The following is a 23,620-nucleotide window of genomic DNA, read 5'->3' on the forward strand; positions in this document are numbered from 1 at the left end:
TCCGAACATTCCCGAGTTCTAACAAAGGCTTATTCCATTAATTGAATTATCGAGTTGAATTTTCGATGATTTTTTTTGCCCGTGACAGTTTTCTCAGAGATGTACCATGCGCCCAATTTCGTTCAAAAGGCGACCAAAAATGTCTTATTTAAGTTAAAACAAATTTTAAATTGTATCCATTTACGGAACCCTGTTAATATAAACGTTGTGGCGTTACGGCGAACCCGCCATCATTTAACATAAAAGATCGTTCAACTTTGCGATTGCACTATTTTTAGCTGTGAATCTTCGAGAAAATCGGTTAAAAATATTCCACGAAAGTACTTAGAAAAATTCAATATCTGAGTGTCTAGTAAAACTTGTTTTGAATTTAAGTACCTTGAGATAAAAGTGGGACTTTTCACGTAGGCTTACATGATGTGTAGGATGGCTTTCATTTTACATCTTATCACTAATTGGGAGATTTTCAAGTCTGTGAATTATCATTTGTTTGCAGTTTGAAAAGTTAAAAAGCCTACAAAGGTTTATTAAAGCAAAACCACTTATAAAGAGGAACTTTAGTATCAGGGTTGATCTCTTCTCTTTTTTACGGTTGCTGGTGGTAGTAAATAAGGGGTTTGAACACCATTGTTTATGTTAATTGACGTTACAATTTCCTTTTCATTGTTTTGATGGCATAAACATGGCGTCACTAAATAACTAGAGCGTCAGGTAAGGTGTGAAATTGATATTCAACTTCGAAACAAAATATATCTTGGATGTGGATTTGTCATTGAAATTCAGGTCGATCACCTTTGGAACAGTCAGATAAACACACCTACTGCAGACCTCAATAAAGTTAATAAGTTGTGTTATTGGACCTGCTTTAGATGCAGTGAACTTCAACAAAACTTACTGATCCTTAAGGAATTTGCTTGTGGCCTTTTGTTCTTGTTTAATTATTTACCAGTCATATGTCCAAACGGGTAGTTGCATCCTCATTTCAGAGACGTTTGCCTTGGTAGTGTTTTGACCACGAAAAGTTTGTTTTGGTCACAGCCGCGCATAAATCAGGTAGGTCACTGACAACAGTATCTTTAAATTCATAAGAAGTTTAACAAGCATGACTGGTTCGGTTAGACAGAAGTGTTACACGGTTTAAACAGATCTAAAAGAGTGGGAAATCAGCCGAGAAATATGAAGGCATATCTGTGTGAAGTATCTCCTTGGGATACAATTGAGACCATACTGTTCAGTGATTTGGGTTGACGGATTTGTCGACACAGAAAGAGCTTTTTATTTCTTTCTGGTAAAAGTCAAATCAAGCAGTCTGTTATTTAAATGTCGGTTTCTGTCACCGAAGAATATGGACTGCATAGTTGTAATTACGTGAGGTTAAAGAAGGCGGTCGATCGTTTAAAGATAAAAGTAAGTATATTGTCTTAGTTGGTCAGTTACTAAAGCATTTTGGGCAGTTCAGCTGCTTTGGCGGCCATGTGAAAAGAATCGTCATTAAAGTTAGTAAGGCAATTAGTAAGTAACGTCATTCTAACATAACGTGAAAGGTCTATCTCTTTTTTAAAACATTCGAAAAAGGATATGTTCTTTTAACTTATGCTTCTTTAAGACTGATCCAGTTTATGAACAACGTATTATAACCTTGATTCGAAGATTGAAAATGGAACGGTTTTAAATAGAAAAAAATTGCCGGCACCCATTTGAACAATCTTTCATGAGGTCATTTTAGAGACACTCAGCGCATTTTGACCACAACCACACCATCGTAACAGCTGTGACGTTTCGTTTTCATTCCAAATTACGGTTTGAATTGGGAATTTTAAGTAGTCGTTCACAACAGATTGATGAGTTGCAGTTTATTTCTGTACATACAAAGTTAAGAAGAAAACTTGCGGATGAAGGAATGAGTCGGAGAATTTGTTAATTGTACGGTAAAATGTGTCCGTCTTGTTTCAGCGGGCTGTTATAATGACATCTAATCAAGTGAACCTGATAGACAGGAAAAATCAACTTGTATTATCCGAAAAAGCTTGAAAACAGACAAACAAACAACCAAATAGCCAGCTATAAAAGAGACAAATAACGATATCTTTTAAGTTTTAAGTTCCCCTTCACGACTTTTTTCGGAGGAAATTAACAAATGATATTTTCGGCTCCGCCCCCTCTCACTCGCTAGATTTTTCAGTTAGATTAACAAAATTTGCTTGGAAAGTTTTATTCTTAATGTCAGTTCCTTGATTTTCAAATATTTCAGACATTAATCCAAGGTACTCCAGCGTTGCCTGATACAAATCAATTACTCGAGACCCAACCAATTTTAATCCTTGTACATTTGGTTGGAAAAAAGCAAATAAAAGACATTTCGCAAGAAACTTAGAAATCATTAAGTATTTTTAAAAAATGTTTCTGTGATGTTTGCGAGAGGGCGAGAAGAAAATATTTCTTGAAGTAGTTTCTCCTTGAAGTGTCGATGACGTTTGCATAAGATCATTGATCTGGAGAAGAGTCAAAACTGCCACCCAAAACCCCCTACACCTTCAAAAGACCAAAACAGACAAAGCTCCCGAGTGGTAAATCACTATCTTTGAGTGGCTAATAGGTGAGATACTCACTAAATATATTAGTATAAAAACATTCAATAATGTGATAAAAATTGCTTGTAGAAAAATAGAAACAACATTTTGGTGTTTTTGTTTCAAGTTTCTCTGATGGTAAAGGTCATACACTATCTCATAAACAGAGAAGCTTATGAAAGTTAGTTAGGTTAGACTTTCTAGTATTGTGATATTATTGTAACGGAAGGTACTTCTTGAAAAAGATGAAAACCCCAACAGATATATAGCTTTTTTGTTTATACTTTTATCTTTTCTTAGATTTTATTTCTAGGAAACTCGATATCCTTATATTACTTAACGTAAGTGTGACCTACCTGTAAAAATGGTCAATAGTGATTGAGCCAAAGCGATCTCTAACTGAAACTGTGAAAACTCTTTGCTCACAAAGATAAGAAAACAAACAAACAGATGAACAAAATACAAAACATTTGCTACAGTTTGTAGTGGTGAACACCATATTATTTCATTTTGTTCCGTCACTATATCTTACTTTGTTATTGTCGATTTAGAAGCAAAATATATACTTTTGTAACGGTAATATAATAACCTGATTCATTGTACTTCGGAGTTTCAGAGTTTCGGCCTTTTTAAAATACCTAGTTCACACCCTTCATAGACTTGTTATGTCGTTGTCACGACACGCTGCTGAAGGTGTCCCGAAACGTCTCTGCAGTCTTTGATTTGTTAAAATGTTGGCGCTGTTCCCAATACAGTTTTGCGTTTTACTGATTTTTTATATTAGTACTTTCCTTAGTTAGAAGATTAGAGTAGTTATCACTGTTAACAGCCTAATTGTTTGTGTTTAATCAGGCGGGAGGCGATGAAAGCGACGGTGATTTTTGTTGCGTTGACGATACTCGGTTCCTTATGTCACGGCAAGCCTGTTGACAAAAAGAAAAAGCCAGTGAAAGTAAATGACAAGCCAAAGCAAGGTAAGACAATTAGCCGCACACACCTTGTTACTTATGAACTTAATAGAATTGGTAGCAGAATTGGTAGCAGAATTGGTAGCAAAATTGGTAGTCAGAATTGGTATCAGAATTGGGGTAGCAGAATTGGTAGCAGAATTGGTAGCAGAATTGGTAGCAGAATTGGTAGCAGAATTGGTAGCAGAATTGGTAGCAAAATTGGTAGCAGACACCTTGGTAGCTATGAATTGGTAGCAAAATTGGTAGCAGAATTGGTAGCAAACGTGGAGGCAAGACTATTTAGTCGATATCTTTAAGTGGCTGAAATTGTAATTGGCGTTCTCTTCTTCCCAGACAGTGTCTGTTTTGACAAGGACATAAATTACTGCAAGAAATGGGCATCTAAGGGTTACTGTCCCAAAAGCCATTCAGTCATGTCAGGGAAGTGCAAGCTGGCTTGCAAAATGTGTGCTCCAGGTAAGAATGGATATTAGTAATTAAGTGAACAGACATTTATCGCACTTCCAGAACGCTTTTAAATTATGTCAGTATCATGCAAACAGCGTAAGACGTGCCCATCTTTGCTAACAATGTTTGCCATCACACATCCTTAATCAGAAATCAAATATAATACAATTTAACACTAGATGACGGGCCTTGCATTTGGGAACACTTAACATTTCAGCCCAGTACACAAGGCCGAATGGACTTTGTTGTTTTAAACTGGTTTCTTTCTATCATAATTTAACCAATTCTATCTTATGTTCTAAATAATTATTATCAATTGGACATTTGTCTTAGGGGAAATGCTTATGGACGATGACAGTAGATGTAACCAATGGCGGCGCTCTGAGTTCTGTGCAGTAGCCAAACATCAACCTTATATGTTTAAACATTGTAAGTTCAGCTGCAAAGGGTTTGTGGCTTTACCTCAACCTCCCAAAAAGAAGCTGGGCGATCTCTTTGGAATGGGAGGACAATACGGACAACAAGGAATGGCTGGTAGGCAGCCTTTTAGACAACAGTATGGACAGCGACCACAGCCGTATGGCCAATACGGACAACGGCAGCCGCTCAATCCGTATGCACCCCAGCAGCAATATGGTAGACCTTCATATGGACAACAGCAATATGGACAGTACGGACAGCAGCCTTATGGAGCACAGCCTTATGGAGCACAGTCGTATGGACAACAGCCATATGGTCAGCCAATGCCATACGGTCAGCAGCCATCATACGGTCAGCAAGGAATGATGCAGCCGTATGGACAAGCCGGGCAGCCATGTGGTCAAATGACCACAGATCCTTGCGCTCCACCTTGCCCACCACAGCCACCTTGCGGGCAACCTCCTTGTCCTCAACCACAGCCATGTGGAGGCCCGCAGCCACCACAGGGTCCACCTCCACCTCCCCCTCCACCACCACCAGCAAAACCAACTGAGGAAGAAGAAGAAAAAGAGGAAGAAAAAGAAGGAAAGAAAGGAAAAGAAGAAGAGGAAGAAAAGGAAGAATCGTCAAAGCCACCTCCTGTTGAACATGGTCCTCCACCGAGGCGACCTTACCAACAATATGGACAGCGACCACCCTACGCACAGCGACCACCTTATGGACAACAGCCTCCATATGGACAACAGCCTCCATATGGACAACAGCCTCCATATGGACAACAGCCTCCATATGGTCAGCAGTATCCATACGGACAACAGCCTCAATATGGTCAGCAGTATCCATACGGACAACAGTCTCCATATGGTCAGCAGTATCCTTATGGACAGCCGAGTCCATATGGACAACCGGGATACGGACAGCAACCACCTTACGGACAAGGTAGCCAAGTAACTCCTCAACCACAGCCTTCCCAGCCCGCCGTACAACCTACACAACCGGAACAACCAGCACAACCTGTGGCTCCTCAACCTGCTCCTGCTCAACCAGCCCCTGCTCAACCAGCACCTGCTCAACCAGCCCCTGCTCAACCAGCTCCTGCCCAACCAGCCCCTGCTCAACCAGCTCCTGCACAACCCGCTCCTGCTCAACCAGCTCCAGTGCCTGCGGCTCCTTCTCCAGGTAGGTTGTTATGCTGAATAAAAGGTAGTTTTGTAGTTCTGTCATGCTATGCGTACATGAGGCTCAATACTATTAAAAATTGAAATAGATAGGAAATTCCCCCATTTAATTATCGCACTCCTCGCGGTATTTTTGTCGTTTTCCTATCAGTTGTTTTTTTAGATCACCAGTTTCAATTTGAAGAAAATCAGCTTAAAATAATAATTTTCTAACGTAGAAAACACTAAAAAAACAACATAAACCTCGAAAATAAGCAAGGATGGTTAAAATGGACAAAGATAAACACGATTAGTACAGATTATGAGTGACAAATAAACTTGAAAATATTGGTCAATATTGTTAAACTACGTAATCTTGACGTAGCTCCTTTAATTAACAAACCCTTATTGTCCAAACTAATGTGACTTTTTTTCAAAGCTCTGTTAATTTTACTCTCACGTAAAGGTTATAACACGCTACTGACAAAAACGTTTTGGGTAGACGATAGTTGTGATATTTACTATTATGTCTCCCCTATCTGACTTAACAATCGGTAATGATATTTGGAAATATTAATCTGAACTCTAAACTCTTTATGCCTTATCATGACTAGGTGCTGGTGGTGCTGGCGCCATGGCTCCTCAATCTGATTTCGCACAGGGGGGAGGTCAAGCTTATGTCATTCAGCATCCCTGGCCAGGAACGGAAGGACCTCTTACTATTAAGAAAGAAGGCGTTGAAAAGAAAAAGCCACAACCTAAAAAGAACCTCGCTGCCGACGAAGTAGTAGTGGCGTAAAATTTTAGCATTGTTAGGTAAGAACTGATAAATTACGAAGATAGATTAAAACGCTTCAACCTGTATTTTGAAGAAAGAATGCTAATGGACTCGTGCTATGGAAATGTTAAGCTGGTCGGTCGGTCGGTCGGTCGGTCGGTCGGTCGGTCGGTCGGTCGGTCGATCGGTTGGTCGGACGGTCGTCGGTCGGTCGGTCAGTTAGTCGGTCAATGGTCTGTTAATGATAATGGCATTATTAGTTTATGCATGTGGCATCGCACTAAGCAAGTTACGAGAGCATGCACTGTTTTGTGGGGGACGTGCGATTTAGCCTTTTTCACAGATGGCTTTCTTTTCAGATGATGGCCTTTATTTCGCAAGAGAAAGACTATTTTGTTTTTTATTGCGGGCGTGAGGACACTAGGTTTGGATTCAAAGCACAAAGTACTATACAGTATGACAACACTTTAGTGTAGTAATGATAATCGCTTTGGTATTGATAATGATTGCATTATTTTTGTTTTGTTTCAGTCAAAGAAGATACCCCAACATTTGACTCAATTTTGAGTCGACTAGCTGAGTTTTATGAATTTACTGTACAAAAAATGTAGTTTCTTCTTAATGTGTCAGATCGAAAAAGTCCATGTACAGCAACATGCTTGTTTGGTTGCAACACTTGGCTATTACCGGACAGTTGGACACTTTTCTCCTTATTAGAGTGATTTTACTTCAACCGTGAAATAGTTACTACTCAAATAGATACTATTAGACACTTATTCCATTGTTTTCTTTTGTTTAGTTTTCACTATTTAGCACTAATTGTTAGATGTTGTTTCACGGGTTAAATAAAATCACTCTACCAACCAAACAATCCTGTTTTGACTATGTCCATGTGGCTTTATTTGAGTGAACAATATTTGTGAGTTGAAAGAACAACACTGAAAATAAGTGGCGCTCATGTAGTTAATTCTCACCGTTTAACGACATATCTTATCATTTCTTCTCAACCAGTTCTGTGACATGTTCAGCAAACATGCTACAAATCTTTGTGACATCAAACATTCGCTAAATGCGTTTTAACGTCTGTAATAAGAACATTATGTATAAATTTCAATAAAATTAAATTTATTCCTTGACTTGTTTAGCTAAATCGGTGATGTTAAAGTATCAGCAAGTGTTCTATGAAAGTAACGTCTTAAGTCACTGATACTAAGTGCGGCAATCGAGCCCAATATAATGAAATTAATAAGGTCCATCCCCTATCGCGACTGTCGGATCTAACCGTACTTATTACAAGAGGAACATTGCAAACCCCTTTATGCAATGATAAAATTGTGTATCTTAACCGACATTCCCCCTCTCCAGGAATTTATAACAGATTGGAAAACGGCTAAGGATCGATTTCCGCCGTTCTCTCGAACTTTAGGTGGTACGAATGTCTGGGATCGTTTAGGTAAACAACATTTAAATTATTGCGAAGAAGAAGAAGACTGCAGATTTCTTAAATAAAATAGTTTTACGGTTTATGATTTTCTCAGGCGTTTTGAACGCCTTAAGAAAACAAGAAAACAACCAAATTTCTTGTAGTTTATGACCGAACTGACATCGATTTAAAGTCCTTTCTGCAAACATAAGAGGATCGTTGTACTTCCCTGAGGATGTTGATTTGTGTCCAATGTGGTGATGGAATTTTATCGCAGTGAGAAAATAGAGACTTCCGTTTGAAATCAAGGTCCATTTCAAATTTCAGACATGGTCCCATTTCAAATACACGCTAGAGAGATCTCATCAGATGTTTCATTCTAAAAAAAAATCGTATTTTTGACATAGCACTAAATAGAACCATGTAGTTTCCCTGACTTGCCTGACAGGTCCGACTTTTCGCGCGCAATTAACAACCATTCTGCGAAACAAGACACATCTCTAGAGAAATTGGTATCAAATTTTTTGGCCGCATCCCAGACCGCTAAAGCAGAGGACGTTGGCATGAACGGAGTTCAATGTTCTTAACATTAGGAAACTTCATTTTAACTTTAGAATTTTCCATGAAAGCCCACGAAAAGGTGACAAAAATTAGTTTTTTCCATCAGCTTCCAAATATAAAATTTCACCGAACTTAAACCGGAAGTGTTTGTTAATCGGTTGGAAAAAAACTTAACATTGGCCACCAGTTTTCACTGTGAAAATACCTGTTATAAAGACATGAAATAAATGCATTTTAAAACCTTGTCCGCTTTTTTGCTCCTTTTGAAAATATTGGAAAACTCAATACGTTTTAGTTTTGAATCACTACGCTTAAAGAAGTTTTTTCTCTTTTATTGAAGAATTAACTACAGCTTCGATTAAGAAGCAAAATGTTGACGAAAACAATCGAACAATGATTTCAATTAACTCTTTTGTCTAATTTTGGCTTAACTGAATCAAATTCCAAAATATATCGGCGAAACCATTCAGTGTTGCCCAGTTTCCCTAATAAAAGAAAAGAAAATAAGCTGTCTAATCAACTTACTAAGATATGAACGTTCTCTGAATATTAATCATCAACTGTTGAAGAACGCGAGAAAAAGAATCAGTTAAGCGGGCATTAGCGCGCGAAACTTTAACGTGAAATTTACTTAATGTAAATATGTCCTTCGACACCCGCTTGAGGAGAGAGGAATTCAAAGCTGGCTTGTTGAAAGTAGCTATGAATTAACCCAAAAATGACCCCCGCAAATGTTTACAGGGAATTTGTCTTAAAGCAAGGAATTTTGTCACACCGTAGTCTTCTGTTAGGTAGCACCTGTCAATTTCGTTCACGCAAGAGGAAACACTTTTATTCATTCATTCACTCACTCAGTGCGACGTGGATCTAGTTTCTACTAAGTATGAAGTAAAATTATCATCTGACGGTAAGTCTTCTTTCAATTACTTTTAAGCGAGCCTTCAACCTTCGCGCAAAGGTGATTGTGGTAAAAATATTGTTTCTATCCATGTGTTTCCAATTTTTAAATGACAATATATCTTTCAAAACTTATGCTATACAATGTTGACTCTAAACAACAACTTATCTCTTCAGCAAATCAAATTTTTGAAGTAAGAAGGTTTTTAATGATGTCAAGTAACCTAAGATATATTCTTTTAGTAACATTTATTTTAATATGACATGTGGCTTTTCTGTGTAGATTATAGAAACCTACGAGCGGGATGGTCGATTGCGGGCAAACAGCTCGAAACGGGATCCTCCCTAACACTCTTTGTATCATCGTCTCAGGTATAGTGTAAACAACATTTGATGGTAGATTTACGTCCAACTCTTGTTGTAGCTTATTTGTAGAAGATATGAACTCCTTTTTATCAGAAATGTTATTTTTTTCGTCGAAGACTACGGCAGCCGAATAACTCTCTCAATGTAAACAAACCTTAATAAAAGGCCCAACAGTATCACATCGGATCTAGAAGCCTTCCTTTTTAGTAACCAACAAGAAATTTCGACTGTATGACTATTTGTACAAAAAATTAGAATTTGAAAGCTCTGTAAGTTAATGTTCACCAAAACGAAATTCAGAAAAAAGTTTTAATTAAATTTAATTTTGTTGCTATATCGGATTTGCATTTGAACGCGCATGCGGAACAGGGCTAGCGATAATGGGGTTTTATTAGGTAATGATCGTTTATTCGTTTATTCGGTTTTATTAGTTTTCAATACTTCGTTACGTCTAATTATAATTTAAATAACTGATAATGTTAATATTTGTATACTGTAGCTAATATCTGAGATTTAACTTAAATACTTGTAAACTCGACGCGGTGACATTAGCCGTTTTAGCTAGGGGCCTAAGTACAAATTAAGTTTATACATCAGCAAGTATTACTGCTAGCATAAAATTAGTTTATCGGTCGAGGCCCTACAGCAGTTTTATTTCCGTGCTTTAAATGCAGCCAGTTTTCACCAGCTAATTCCTAAATGTTATGCTTTTATCAGTATTTCAGATTGTAACAAGAGAACCCGCACACGCCGCTAAGATAACCCTGGATGTTTCTCGACGTAAGAATATTTTATGTTTATCATAATATATAAAATGCAAAGGTATAGCGAGTGGTATCAAATCGATAAAAATGGTATCACACGTGTGGATAAAAATTATATCCACACATGTGACATCATTCTCGACCAATCTGCTCGCGGGATTTGCCATGTTCTCAATGCTTAAGAGGAGATTTGTAGAAGAATCCGACAACGTCCGGTAATGCTATGAAAAATTGTTCGCTTATCCTTTGCATGAAGGTAGTCCTTATTAAAACTAAAAACGTTATGTTGTTTTTTTCTTCAAATATTTTTATTTTTCTGAGAAAAACGAAATTTTTTGATTTGACATCTAGACTCGTCTAGACTCGATTGAGAGGGTACAAATTGGGTTGAAAATTGACCATTTTCAATCGATTCGTATGTCAAAACCATCACGCGCAGAAAAAAATAAATACAACCGGTCTATTGCATAACTCTTCCTTGTCCAAATAAGCATAGTTTCAAGAGTTTTGGTTTAATCTAATTATTTTACAGTAAACAAAACCAGACTATTCTCACGCGAAATGAAAGTCGGTCGGTCAAAAGAATCGTCATTTTCACTATGTGCCTTATCTCAGAATTCCTTGAGATAAATATATTTCAACTGTAGAAGGATGATACTTTCAAAATATTTAAAGTTTTGCCTGGGTAAATGATTAAGCACTTGTCAAAAAATTATTCAAAATCGTACAAAAACGACACAAAATCACGCAAGCTTTCGAATGCGTGACCAAAAGTATTGCCACCGTATTTGTTCTTTAAATCAATTTAGTCGCAACACTAGCAATACCAAGGCATAAATCATAATAAATATGTTCACCTTTGCTTGATTATGATATCCTGTCCCATGCAATACGTTTTTTCCTGTCATTTCTTCAATGGCTTCCCGTTCAGTTCGCATGCCGCTTGTCGAATCCGTCTGCGACTGGTGAATTTGAAGCAACCACCGATACGTGTTTAACCAAATATGTATCGTCATGATTAACAAGCCCTTTTTGTGTTACTTGATTAAGCCATATTTCAGGTTATAGCCGGCAAAGCGTTTTCGATAAGCCACTTTGCAGTGCCTGTTGGCACCGTTATTATTCGAAGTGAAGTATAAATTTGCATACTTTCGAGACAAGCGTGACAGTTTTTTATACTTAGGGGGTGGGGTGAGGAAGGGTCTTAAATTTTTAGATGAATCAATGGTTTGAAAACGTTTGGGGATGAATTGTCACAAACTCGTATTTGCTACGTGATTTACTTTACTTATAAGTTCTGCTTACGCTCAAAATCAAAGAGAGAAAAACCGTAAAAGTATTGACTAAAAGCCGCTGTCAGGAAAGAGTGTTGTAATCTATTAAAGTTAGACTTTCTAAAAGTCGTTTGCTTCTCGTTTCCGGTTTGGTGGTAGTCTATAATCTACTAATTGCTGGTTGCTCCTTCTATAAAAACCATATAATTCAGTTATGTACTTCATTACTCTCCAAAACAACAAAGTAAAATAATTGACCTTGTGTGTGCGAGAATTCACGTTGTTTACTTTTAGGAGACGAGACTAATGTAATTTACTAAACTCGATTATAGATGTTTGAATGATTTCTTTTTTCTCACGAACCATTTGTGGAGCAACCGGCACAACACAGTCCCCGTAAAGTGCTTTTTCCTTCAGTTGTCTGGTGAACTGTTGGAAACTCCACATGTTCTCGCTGCACTTGGTGTCTCATGGAAGTTTCTTGTTCTTTTAAAACGATAGTTGGCAGTCCTTGCTCGTATGATCGACGCGATAAAAGTAAATTAATAACCGAGGTCCCTTTGCTCATGTAACAAGGATATAGAAAATCATAAGTCCCTCTGGTCTTTTGCTAGTGTTAATGGCGCCATTAACACCAGGTATCTTTAACAAGCAACAGGATGTTAGCGCTTTTACTATCTAGCGATCTGTCCCTTTCATCGATCCGAACTTGGAATTGGATGGCGAAAAAGTTCCAGTACATGCAAAGTTCCTCACGAGATTGCTTATCACAGTAAAGGGAAGACTTCTAAAGGAGATAGAGATGTAGGAAGAGAAATATCAAATGTCATATTCCAGAAAACTGGTATCCTTGTTCCCGTGGGTTCAGGTTTGACGTTGTGAAATTCTTTTACATCCCCATGTAAAATACGGTATTAGTTTGTGACAATTCATCCCCAAACGTTTTCAAACATTTGATTCATCCAAAAATTTAAGACCCTTCCTCACCCCACCCCCTAAGTATAAAAAATAGGTCACCAAGGGTGACATGAGTCTAATGCCGTATGGCATAGTGATACAGATTGCGCGGTTTTCGTAAGCCGGTTAAAATTGGTTAGAGGTTTGTGTTCGGGAGTTTAATTTAAAATGCTTATAGCAAGCTAGGGGCATCGTGGATGATTATGGATGAAAACGAAACAGTCATAAATGTTTTATGCTTCACAAAATTTAAAGTATGAACAGGAGTTGATGTTACTTCTTCCGTATTGTCCGTAAAAGCAGAAACGATTAAACATTTGGACAAGATTGCGTGACGATTTACAAAAAGCATGTTCATTACAACAAGGGTTGAAGAACTTCACATCGTTTTCTTTCAGATTTTTCACCATTTTGATGATGACTCTTGAAACAGATTTTGCAATAAAAGCACTTGAAATAGTGACTGTTACTCCATTGTACTGTAAGCACTTAGTGACAGATTTTCCTAAAAACGGGTGTAAATGCTCACGTCAATATAATGATGACCTTTTGAACGCTGGAAACTAGGCAATTATTATCGAGCTACCATACACAGGAGCGAATACTGTTTATCATGATGTACAAATTTCGCGAATCATCACTTCCATATCAATGTAACCATTTTATGATTTTTCTAGCTGTAAGAAGAACTTAAGATCTCTGAGAGTCGTAAAAACATGAAATTCGATTTCAGTGTATGGCAAAGGCCGGGACAGTGTAATACTGCAAAGCGGCCAAACAAACGCATTTTGATTTAGTCGCGTAACTTGATTTACATTTATCCATGTACATCTTTTATTTTTGAAGGTTTTTGTTTGCACTGTAAAGAAAAAATTGGTCAAAATTCGAATGACTTAAATACAAAATACGAGGTAAAGTTTTCTATTTTTTAAAACAAAATAAATATTTGGTCGCATTGTGTAAATAAACGCGAGTCGCCGTCGAAATATTTTTTTCTCAAAGACGTCTTGCTTTTTAAGCAAGACGAAAACACAAGTGCTTAACCGAACTGAAAACGAAGATTTATTTTCACAAAAAGCTTACAAATGTCTTAACTGGAAAATTATTTCGTCCTGTTCAAGTGTTGAATAATCGTGACTTGAGAAAGAACTTTTAATTATGCGTGGGAACACGTGTCGCTGATTGGCTGTTTTTAATTGAAACTAATCGTGCGTGTCCGTACGGAGTCCGTTCTTGCAGCTGATCATTGTTTTCTACATAACAGCGAACGATTATCGATCCCGAACCATTCCCTTGGGATTGCTAACAGCTTTTTTTCATATAACAAAGAGTCTAATGCGCATGCGCAAAGCGCACGCAAGCATTAGACTCAAAAACTGTCACGCTTGTCTCGAAAGTATGCAAATTTATACTTCACTTCGAATAATAACGGTGCCAACAGGCACTGCAAAGTGGCTTATCGAAAACGCTTTGCCGGCTATAACCTGAAATATGGCTTAATCAAGTAACACAAAAAGGGCTTGTTAATCATGACGATACATATTTGGTTAAACACGTATCGGTGGTTGCTTCAAATTCACCAGTCGCAGACGGATTCGACAAGCGGCATGCGAACTGAACGGGAAGCCATTGAAGAAATGACAGGAAAAAACGTATTGCATGGGACAGGATATCATAATCAAGCAAAGGTGAACATATTTATTATGATTTATGCCTTGGTATTGCTAGTGTTGCGACTAAATTGATTTAAAGAACAAATACGGTGGTAATACTTTTGGTCACGCATTCGAAAGCTTGCGTGATTTTGTGTCGTTTTTGTACGATTTTGAATAATTTTTTGACAAGTGCTTAATCATTTACTCAGACAAAACTTTAAATATTTTGAAAGTATCATCCTTCTACAGTTGAAATATATTTATCTCAAGGAATTCTGAGATAAGGCACATAGTGAAAATGACGATTCTTTTGACCGACCGACTTTCATTTCGCGTGAGAATAGTCTGGTTTTGTTTACCGTAAAATAATTAGATTAAACCAAAACTCTTGAAACTATGCTTATTTAGACAAGGAAAAGTCATGCAATAGACCGGTTGTATTTATTTTTTTCTGCGCGTAATGGTTTTGACATACGAATCGATTGAAAATGGTCAATTTTCAACCCAATTTGTACCCTCTCAATCGAGTCTAGACGAGTCTAGATGTCAAATCGAAAATTTCGTTTTTCTCAGAAAAATGAAACTATTTGAAGAAAAAAACAACATAACGTTTTTAGTTTTAATAAGGACTACCTTCATGCAGAAGATGAGCGAAATGCCTGTATTTTAAGAATTGCCGCAAAAAACAATTTTTGTTCGATTCTTCTACAAACTTGCTCTTAATGAGCCAAAGTTAATCGATTTTAAGTCTAAACATTTTCGGATCTTTCTCGGCAATCTTTGGTAATCTACAGAAATTTTCAGAAATTTTCGGAAAAATATACTGACTGACTACACTGACTGATTGACAGGTTTAATGACTGACTGATTGACAGGTTTAATGACTGACTGACTGACTGTTTGACAGGTTTAATGACTGACTGACTGATTAACTGACTGACTGGCTAGCTGACTGACTGATTGACTGACTGACTGACTGACTGACTGTCTGACTGATTGACTGACTGACTGACTGACTGACGGACTGACTGACTGGCTGACTAACTGACTGACTGATTAACTGATTGACTAACTGACTGACTGACTGACTGATTGACTGACTGACTGATTGACTGATTGACTGACTGACTGACTGATTAACTGACTGACTGCATGACTGACTGGCTGACTAACTGATTGACTGACTGACTGACTGACTGACTGACTGATTGACTGACTGACTGACTGACTGATTGACTTGATTGACTGATTGACTGACTGACTGACTGACTGACTGATTGATTGACTGACTGACTGGCTGACTGGCTGACTGACTGACTGACTCAGCACTGACAGCTCTCTCGGCCGTCTTAGTCGTGTAATAAAAGCTGTTATTTACTTCCACAGTTCGTATCAACCCACTGGAGTGTTATGACCGTGCTAAGTCATGCCCAAAAATGGCTGACAACGATTACTGTGTGTCAAACTATCATTACATGATTGACAGATGTCCATGGAGCTGTCGATTCTGCAGAAGAGCTAGAGGTACTAAGAAGGATATCAAACAAAGATATTCCTTACTAAGTAACCGTGACGCAAACAAACCGATGATTACATACAGCTAATTCGAATAACCGGTATGCAATGCATACTAAGGCGAGGACGTTCCAGTAAAGCAAGACAGTATGTTAAAAATTCCAGACAAAGAACTGAGAAGAGACCTTTCGGGCTTCGTTTTTTTGTTGTCCTATTTCAGACTGTGACATCACTCTTGAGAATCACTACTTTCAAATTCAGAAAAATTCTCTTGGTATTCAGCATCATGTGATTTTGAAATGGGCTATTTACACTGACAAAGCCAAAAATGTCTATTGAGTGAAAATGCGAGTCCAAAAGATGTGTGATTTACAGCAAGGAGCCCAAATGTGTGACCACTTTTAATTAATTCACATTCTTTCGTGCAAGGCAAAAATTGTTAGTACATTAAAAGTGGTCACCCTTTTGGGCTCCTCACTGTAAGTCGAAAGTTGAGACACTAAGACATTTGCTATAAAAGGGGGGGGGGGGGGGGAATGGGTTTGTCAGGTAAATAAAATTTTAAAATACAGTACTTTGTTTCCGGTGGTGTTTTTAGTTGTGCATTCCAAGGAAAGGTTAGTTTCTAACCAATGTTACTGTAATTAATAAAAGGCAAATTGTAAGCTGCTTTGATCACAAAATTGGCACGATTTAATTCGTACAACTCTAATAAGATGTCTTTTATCACGACTTTTCACAATGGAAGGCAACATATTTTGTAACTTTACTAGACAGCGAAGAAACTTCCACAACTTTGGCAAGAATAAAATGTCTTGAAATAATGTATCTAGATTGCCTCTTGTTTAAATGTGGCTTAAAGTTGTCTGCACTGACTGTACAATCTGTAATGTTGTAGTGCAAGTTTCCAGGAAGTAAAGTTGATATAGCATCTTGATTTACTCTTGTTTAATTTAAATGGGGCTGAAAGTTGTTTGCACTTTCTGTACAATTTGTGATGCAAGTTAGTCCAATAAGTCCAACATCTTGGTACAGTACATGTGGAGTCTAGGAAGTAGAGTTGATACAGTGGTTTGCCAGTAATGAATTTGAATTGAGGATCTCAGTTCAGTAGCAAATCCAGAGATGTTTTACACAGTTTATTTTTTTAACTTAGGTGTTATTGCTACATGGTTTTCGCTGTGTTTTGTTTAAATATATCTGCCATTCATAGTGAGGATTGGGCTTTCTATATATTGCATAGAGGCAGAATAGAGGCCAATAACCAGTTCCAGTCAAAGCAGTTCCAATGCAATAGCCACATTCGCACATTCATGCTGCTTCTTGCCGGACAAAGTGCAGATTAAACATATTGAAGCAATTAGGACAAAACACAGCTGTCAGTGGATTCTTTGAAAACTGTATTTTGGATGTTTTCTGTTGTTTTTTAATTCTGTTCTGTAAACATAATAAAAGAAAGAATCAATTGTTAAAATTGATTGCAACATTGCAACAATTTATTGCAACATAAGTTGTTACTTAAAATTTTCTTTTTTCTGAAACACATCTTTCTACATGTACACTATGCTTCTTAAATCATTTACTAGTTATTATACTCTTTTTTGGTTGCTATTAAACCACCCAGCTTTAGGGTCACTTCAGTGTGTCTTGAGAACACCAGTTTGGACTCTTGATTTATCAGTATTTATTTAGATTTGTATAAATGTGATCAATTGTAGTTCTTTTATCAGTGGTAAAGCCTGAAATAAGTTTGTTTGTATCCATATTTTACAATCACTTGTTTATATTTACTGCTGCTTTGATGCTTTGCACACCATTATTAAAATCAATGTTGAAATCTGACCTAGTAGAAAACGAAAACGTTCTGTTGACAGAAGGGATCGCGAATGAAGCTCTTTCAATGCTTAGTAATCTATAAATTCCAGCAAATTAAATATAACAACATCTAGCAGATATTTAGCCTTTTAAAATCGTTATTTCGATTCCATAAATACTTTGTCCATTATGTTATTCAATAAAGTACATGTACAAGCAAACTGATATAAATTTTTGATAGCTCACCTCAGCAGTTGTGGTAATATATTCTTCTGCACTTCTCCTCTTCAGTTAAAGCTCAGGTTACAATGTCGCCAGTAGTTCAGATCACAAATATATCAATCCTGATGTTTATATTGCTTTCAATGCTTTATATCCAGTTCAACTTTAGTCTTGAAAGGCAAAGGTCTGCCGAAACAGCACTCGCCAGCTGACTCCCAGCTCGTAAACCACAATTTAGTTCGGTGTGTCGATAAGGTTTTTGTGTACTATGATATCTCAATATGTTTGTAAGTGAGCGCAAAAAAATATCAGCTACTATAAATCTTACTTCGAGTCAAGGCTTCTGGCTGCGAAAAAGTCTCGAATAACCAAGATGGCGGAGGAAAACAATCTCAAGCCATATTCTTAGTTACCAATCCCCCTCGGTTCGAATCATCACATCGCCCGTTGTAAACCCAACCAATTTATCGCTTCATAACATAAGTCTCGAGACTAACGTCCTCGCCTAAAAAGGCCGAAAAATATCGTAAACGTGCACGTGGCAAGACCGAAAGGTAGTATGGGTAAAAGTAGAGAGCAACTGCATGTGCTGAATACTAATAAGATGGCGACATGACAAAGCGAATTTGCACAATTTCTTTCTTTTCAGACACGTGGAAACATGGTACTTTTAGCTCCCTGAATTTTAGAAGAAATTTGAAAACTTAAAGACATGCGACAGTAAAAGTGAAGCTACAGAAAAAAGCCTCCTGATGATAATGTACATTTCCGGCATTAGGCCAATATACAAAATTCACTAGTGAACACTTTTTTGCTTTTTCCGACAGCCTTTCTCGAATTAGCTGTATGTATATAAGTACCGTGTTTTGATCAACAGACAACAGACGGCCCTTAGTCAAAGAAAAGTTTGTATAAATGGTCACTTTTGGAATAATTGAACAGATTCCTCCCATTTGCTTTCCACAGACGCTCACGCCTTCTGTCAGCTATAGGACCTTAACGTATAACAACCCCCAGCTTTAGGCTGTTCAGTCGTTCTATGCTCATTATTTAATCTCTTTTAGGAGACACTGAGAAATGCAAAGACATCAGTAAACACTGCTCTAAATGGGTTTCAAATGAAGAGTGCTCAACACGCCCTGATTTTATGGCTCAAAATTGTAAGAAGAGCTGTGAGATGTGTGGTCCAGGTAAGCCTGTGATAAATTTACTTATTAGGCTCGTCAGTTACGGTGCCGTTTTCAAGATGGAGAATTGCCAGCTCTGTGCCTGGCTTTTAGTTATAATTTTGTTGAGTTAATTTTAGTAAAAAACACTTGTTTTTTGAAAACTAATGATAATCTGGAAAACGGATGAAGACGAGGGAGGGTACTCCACGGACATGTGCAGCTTAATGGTGCCTTGATTTCATTATCTAAGACAGAGCACAGTTTCTCTGTTAAATTTGAAATAATAAAATGTTATGTGTTGGTATTTTGTTAAGGAAAATGTAAGTCATATAGCTGATGGGTTAAAAAATTATTGGGCTGGGAGACCAATATAACATTTTGGGCTAAGGTGGTAGGAGTGCACAATTCACCTAAACAGGGACATTCGTTCAATTTAAATTTCGATAAATTATACATCTCTGCTATGTCACGCAATTTTAGGCAATTTCGGCACTTACCCAGGGACGGCGGAGCCGGGGGGGGGGAGGGGGCTGGGGGGGCTAAAGTCCGAAAAAATAAAGACTTATTAGGAGAAGGGTCTTTTAAGCCCCCCCCCCACTTCAAGTCTCAAGTCAGCCCCCCCACTTGGAAAATTGCTCCGCCGTCCCTGTTACCAATATCATAATAACTGCTTAAAACCGTAGAAGAACTCAAAAGAAACACAGAAACACCAACAAGGGGCATGGATGGGCAGAATTCGCGAAGATTAAAATGGACTGCGTTCGGGTTAACTTAAAAAACGTCGGTCCGACTTTTTTCAAGTTCATCTCAATTTGTATATCAGGCGAGTTTGGTCGAGCCGTGGTTCGTATTTTGGCGAGACGCAGTCGAGCCAAAATACCCATGGCGAGACCAAACGAGCCTGATATGCAGCCGAAGCGTACCAAAAAGGTACGATTAGGTATTTACCGTACCCAAATTCAGTTAAAACTCCGGCGATATTAATCGCTCTGTTGAAGCCATGCTTGCTAGGTACGTAATGCAAAATGTGTTGACCTGCTTGTATTGATACTTTTTTTGGTCTTCAACACTTTTTTAAGTTCCTCAGTCTGACATTTTTTTTTGCTCGTTTGTTTGGAGCTTCATTCTTTAAATTTTCAAAATCCAAATTCAGCGAAAAATTTGGAAACTCCGACTCCATTGTTTCAGTCTGAATGTTTCGCTACTCGTCGGCAATCATCACGGAATGGGCGAGCGCGCTCAAGTTTAGTTTTGGCAGTAAAGTTTTTTTCATTTTACGACCGGTAAACACCAGCTAAATTTAAATTACGAGGTTCTGTTTAACTGGTAAGTCCTCTTTTCAATTCATCGTACGGTAACACTACTTTACTTGAAAGTGTATATGATATCGTGGCATATCAGGTCAGTGACTTGATATCGTAGAATATCAGGACAGTAGATCGCGCTTCTGATTGGCTACTTGCGAATTTGGGTACGGTAATGCTCGAAATCATCCTTGTTTGTTATGGGGCGGTGATTTTGCCAATAAAAGAGTTTTTCACTGCCAATTTAAAGTTTAGAGATCTTTATTAACGAAAATAATTAGGATATTCTCTATATTTTATTTCAAATTTTTATAGAGAGTGAGTACAAAGTGACTGATTCAGAGTCTATTTGTCCCATCTGGGCTAAAGCTGGTTGGTGCCAGAAAAATTCGGACCTGCTTCAGAAGTGTCCACACAGTTGTCAAAAGTACGGCTATATGGGCGCCAATTCCATGGATGAACGTTACATAACTGTCAATTTTCAAAATACGTCTTCAGTGAAAGCCCCAACAGTCACTGAGATCGTAACTCCACCTCCGCCGTCCGCTGCAATACGTGCCCATTCAGACCTAGAGTCGGTGAGCAATCTTTCTGATTTTCTTGCATAAAAGGCAAATGGTAATTTTTTTCTGATTGGTTTCGTTTGACCTGACCAATCAAATTTTGACAGTATTAGTTCAAAGTAACATTACAAATGCTATATTTTCCCGCCCGCCCGCACATGTTGACCCCAATGAACAAATTCATAAAAATATTTGGAATTAAAAAAAATTATGTTTAAATTACACACTTAAGAATACAACCAGCGCTCCTATTAACTTAATGCAATGTTATACTGCTCTTATTTCAGCTGCCTCAAGATTTAAGGAACGTTCTTGAGAATGAATGGTGGGACTCAAAGCTGTTACAGCTGACTCAAAAACAAAACGAATACGTTACTCATCCAGAGCTACGCCCGCCTTCGTTACCATTACAAGCAAACCAGACGGCCCGGGCGGGTAATAACACTCTTGGGACGACACAACTTGATGCTGGAAAAACCAATGGATCTCATGTATTAAATAACTCACAAGGTAGGTGTCTAAAAGCTAATGATATCAAGTGTTGTCCTATTAAGTAAAACAAGTGTGGCATCACCCCTAAACGAGATGACGAGCATCACGCCCCGTTTACAATGGAACCCCTCTCCCCAGGAGATTGATAAACCATACACCATTCATCCCACTTATGCATGTTGAACAGTACCTTCATTTATATGTTCAGGGGAGCGGCAATGGCGCAGTGGTGAGAGCGCTCGCCTCCCATAGATGTGGCCATATGTGGGTTTAGTTTGTTGTTGGTTCTCGCCTATCTCCGGGGCTCCAAATTTTCCAAATTACAATTCGACCTGTAATGGGCGTCAAAAGTAGTTGAGACATTTGGTTCAAATGAGTGTCAATTTAAATATTTCCATTTTTCCACTTCAAATCCGATGTAGATTATCAACCTTTACCCTTCCCCTTTTCAATGTCGTAAACAAACGAAGCAAGTTTTGCGGATAAAAAAACCCATCACTGCTTTGGGGGAAGGGGTTACATCGAAGAGGTTAGGGGTGAAATTTGTCTGAGCTACTATAAAATAGCCGAGTGTCTCATTGTGGATAGAGTGCCGCATGGAAACCAGCTAATGCTGATGTAGGTTCCTCTCTAAATACAGTAATTTGTTTTATTATTATTTTATTCTTGACAGATGGAAATCAACGGGCAGAAATGGTTTACAACCTTCTGCCCCAGCACCTCCCCCCAGACCTTACGATTCTCTCCTTCCACAACTGGCCTTGGGTGGTCTGACCTGGAGCGGAAAAAATGACAAACCGGACGGAAACCAGGAGACTAAGTCTCTGGCACAGGAAAACAAGCCTGGAAATGAAGAAGTTTGGAAAGAAGAAAAAGAGGAAGATGAAGATTTAGACGAGGGTGGACAACAGAAAGGGAAAGTTCCAATCATTGTTTCAGGGAATGACGAGAGCTCAGGTAATCCTCAAGACCTGAGCGTTGAAATGTCTTCATCAGGAAATGAAGAAATGCAGAAAGACGGAGATAATGAAAATGAAATGAAGGCCTCTGGTGATAATTTAGAACAGGATGACAGGAAAACGGAACAGAATGTGGCTTTGTCTGGAAGCGGTGAAGCGAATGAGTCGAACAACCTTCACTTGTCAATGTATATCAACCCTGAAAGCGGCCAAGGAGAAAACGTTAGACGAATATTTCCAGAAAATGACTTTTCTGCTAGTGGGGAACCAGAACAACAAGAAACAAGTGATGATATCGTAGCTAGTTCATCTGGGAGTGGTCAGTATCAGAGAGACGAGAGACTGGAACTGACAACATTCTCAGGGAGTGGGGAGTAAACAACATTTAAACGCTAAACATGAATCCACGATTACAAATTAATGCACTGAATGGGCTGTGACTTTTTTTAATAGTCAACCCAAGTGGTTTACAGGAATTGTTATTTTGTATTTTTCTGTTCGAAGTATATTGTTCGCCACTCGCCCTCAGTCGTTTGCTATGAGTCCTATTCAATATCAATGAAGAAGTTAACGCTAGGATTCACCCAGTCAAGAGAGGATAAAAGTTATTTTAAGACACGGTACCCAGTACTTCCGCGGATATTGACGCGTGTTGCGTGGATGTTCTCGCGATTTATTGTGGAGTCAACCTGAATTATCCCACTCCGCCGACCACCATGTTTTGTATTCTTCACGGAAACGCACGAGAACATCCACGCAACACGCGTTAATATCCATGGAAGTACTGGGTACCATGTCTAAAAATATTTTAAGTGGGATAACCTTTGGAATAAGGCCTATGTGGGGGATTAACTTTCTTATCCTTTATCTTCTCTTGGCCAGTTCATTTTCTCCGTAAAAAATGAAGACAAAGACACCATCATGGACGAGTCGCATATTTTTTTTTGCTTTCGATTTAATCACTACGTTTTGGATTAATATTCAAAGTCTCGCAGCATTCCTTTTTTTCAAGCAAAATGCCTAAGATGGCCGATCTATCAAGTTGTTTGCAACACTCAATGTCTTTAACCAGCACATCGTATGTGAGCTGTTTTTTAATTCCGCATTTTTAAGTGTCTTTAATTTATTATTTATTAAAAGCAATATTTATAAGAGCCGAGGAGGAGAGAACTAAATTTCAGCCTATTAATATTAATGATGACAAATACTGCATTTCAGAAAAGAGCCTTATGTATTCGCCACTGTTAATTTAGAAGAAACAGAGTTGCAGTGATATTAAAAGTAATAAAAGTAATTTTACGTACATTTAAGAAGTGACGTCGTGAAATAAAGTCCTTAGAA

At 38.1% G+C, this 23,620-nt stretch overlaps 2 protein-coding genes across 4 annotated transcripts; both read left to right on the forward strand.

Moving 5' to 3' along the window:
* Positions 1-931: 931 nt before the first annotated feature.
* Positions 932-7,479, forward strand: LOC144636299 (uncharacterized). Of its 3 annotated transcripts, none has more exons than XM_078495472.1 (6): positions 932-1,053; positions 3,423-3,544; positions 3,875-3,997; positions 4,322-5,587; positions 6,180-6,381; positions 6,875-7,479. In XM_078495472.1, exons 2-5 carry the CDS (start codon positions 3,433-3,435, stop codon positions 6,362-6,364), a joined length of 1,686 nt encoding a protein of 561 aa, XP_078351598.1. In that variant the 5' UTR covers positions 932-1,053; positions 3,423-3,432; the 3' UTR covers positions 6,365-6,381; positions 6,875-7,479. The 3 variants fall into 3 exon arrangements, with proteins under 3 accessions (XP_078351598.1, XP_078351600.1, XP_078351599.1); XM_078495474.1 differs by lacking the exon at positions 932-1,053 and adding an exon at positions 1,185-1,407; XM_078495473.1 differs by lacking the exon at positions 932-1,053 and adding an exon at positions 2,364-2,596.
* A 1,641-nt stretch (positions 7,480-9,120) lies between these two features.
* Positions 9,121-23,620, forward strand: LOC144636603 (uncharacterized). The gene is made up of 8 exons (XM_078495815.1): positions 9,121-9,234; positions 9,508-9,596; positions 10,308-10,370; positions 15,627-15,764; positions 18,857-18,982; positions 20,581-20,843; positions 21,116-21,366; positions 21,994-23,620. The coding sequence occupies exons 2-8, from the start codon at positions 9,530-9,532 to the stop codon at positions 22,655-22,657; spliced, it is 1,572 nt and encodes a 523-aa protein (XP_078351941.1). The 5' UTR covers positions 9,121-9,234; positions 9,508-9,529; the 3' UTR covers positions 22,658-23,620.

The sequence above is a fragment of the Oculina patagonica genome, chromosome 13 (assembly GCF_052425735.1).
Source record: "Oculina patagonica isolate OP01 chromosome 13, crgOcupat, whole genome shotgun sequence".
NCBI lineage: Eukaryota > Metazoa > Cnidaria > Anthozoa > Scleractinia > Oculinidae > Oculina > Oculina patagonica.

What these genes read in the sequence shown, in the direction of transcription:
- LOC144636299 (XM_078495472.1), top strand. Translation starts at nt 3,433, where the DNA reads ATGAAAGCGACGGTGATTTTTGTTGCGTTGACGATACTCGGTTCCTTA. An exon ending in TTGCAAAATGTGTGCTCCAG is followed by an intron (nt 3,998 to 4,321) that starts GTAAGAATGGAT and finishes CATTTGTCTTAG; the next exon opens with GGGAAATGCTTATGGACGAT. An exon ending in GCCTGCGGCTCCTTCTCCAG is followed by an intron (nt 5,588 to 6,179) that starts GTAGGTTGTTAT and finishes TATCATGACTAG; the next exon opens with GTGCTGGTGGTGCTGGCGCC.
- LOC144636603 (XM_078495815.1), top strand. Translation starts at nt 9,530, where the DNA reads ATGGTCGATTGCGGGCAAACAGCTCGAAACGGGATCCTCCCTAACACT. An exon ending in ATTCTGCAGAAGAGCTAGAG is followed by an intron (nt 15,765 to 18,856) that starts GTACTAAGAAGG and finishes AATCTCTTTTAG; the next exon opens with GAGACACTGAGAAATGCAAA. An exon ending in CTAAAAGCTAATGATATCAA is followed by an intron (nt 21,367 to 21,993) that starts GTGTTGTCCTAT and finishes TATTCTTGACAG; the next exon opens with ATGGAAATCAACGGGCAGAA.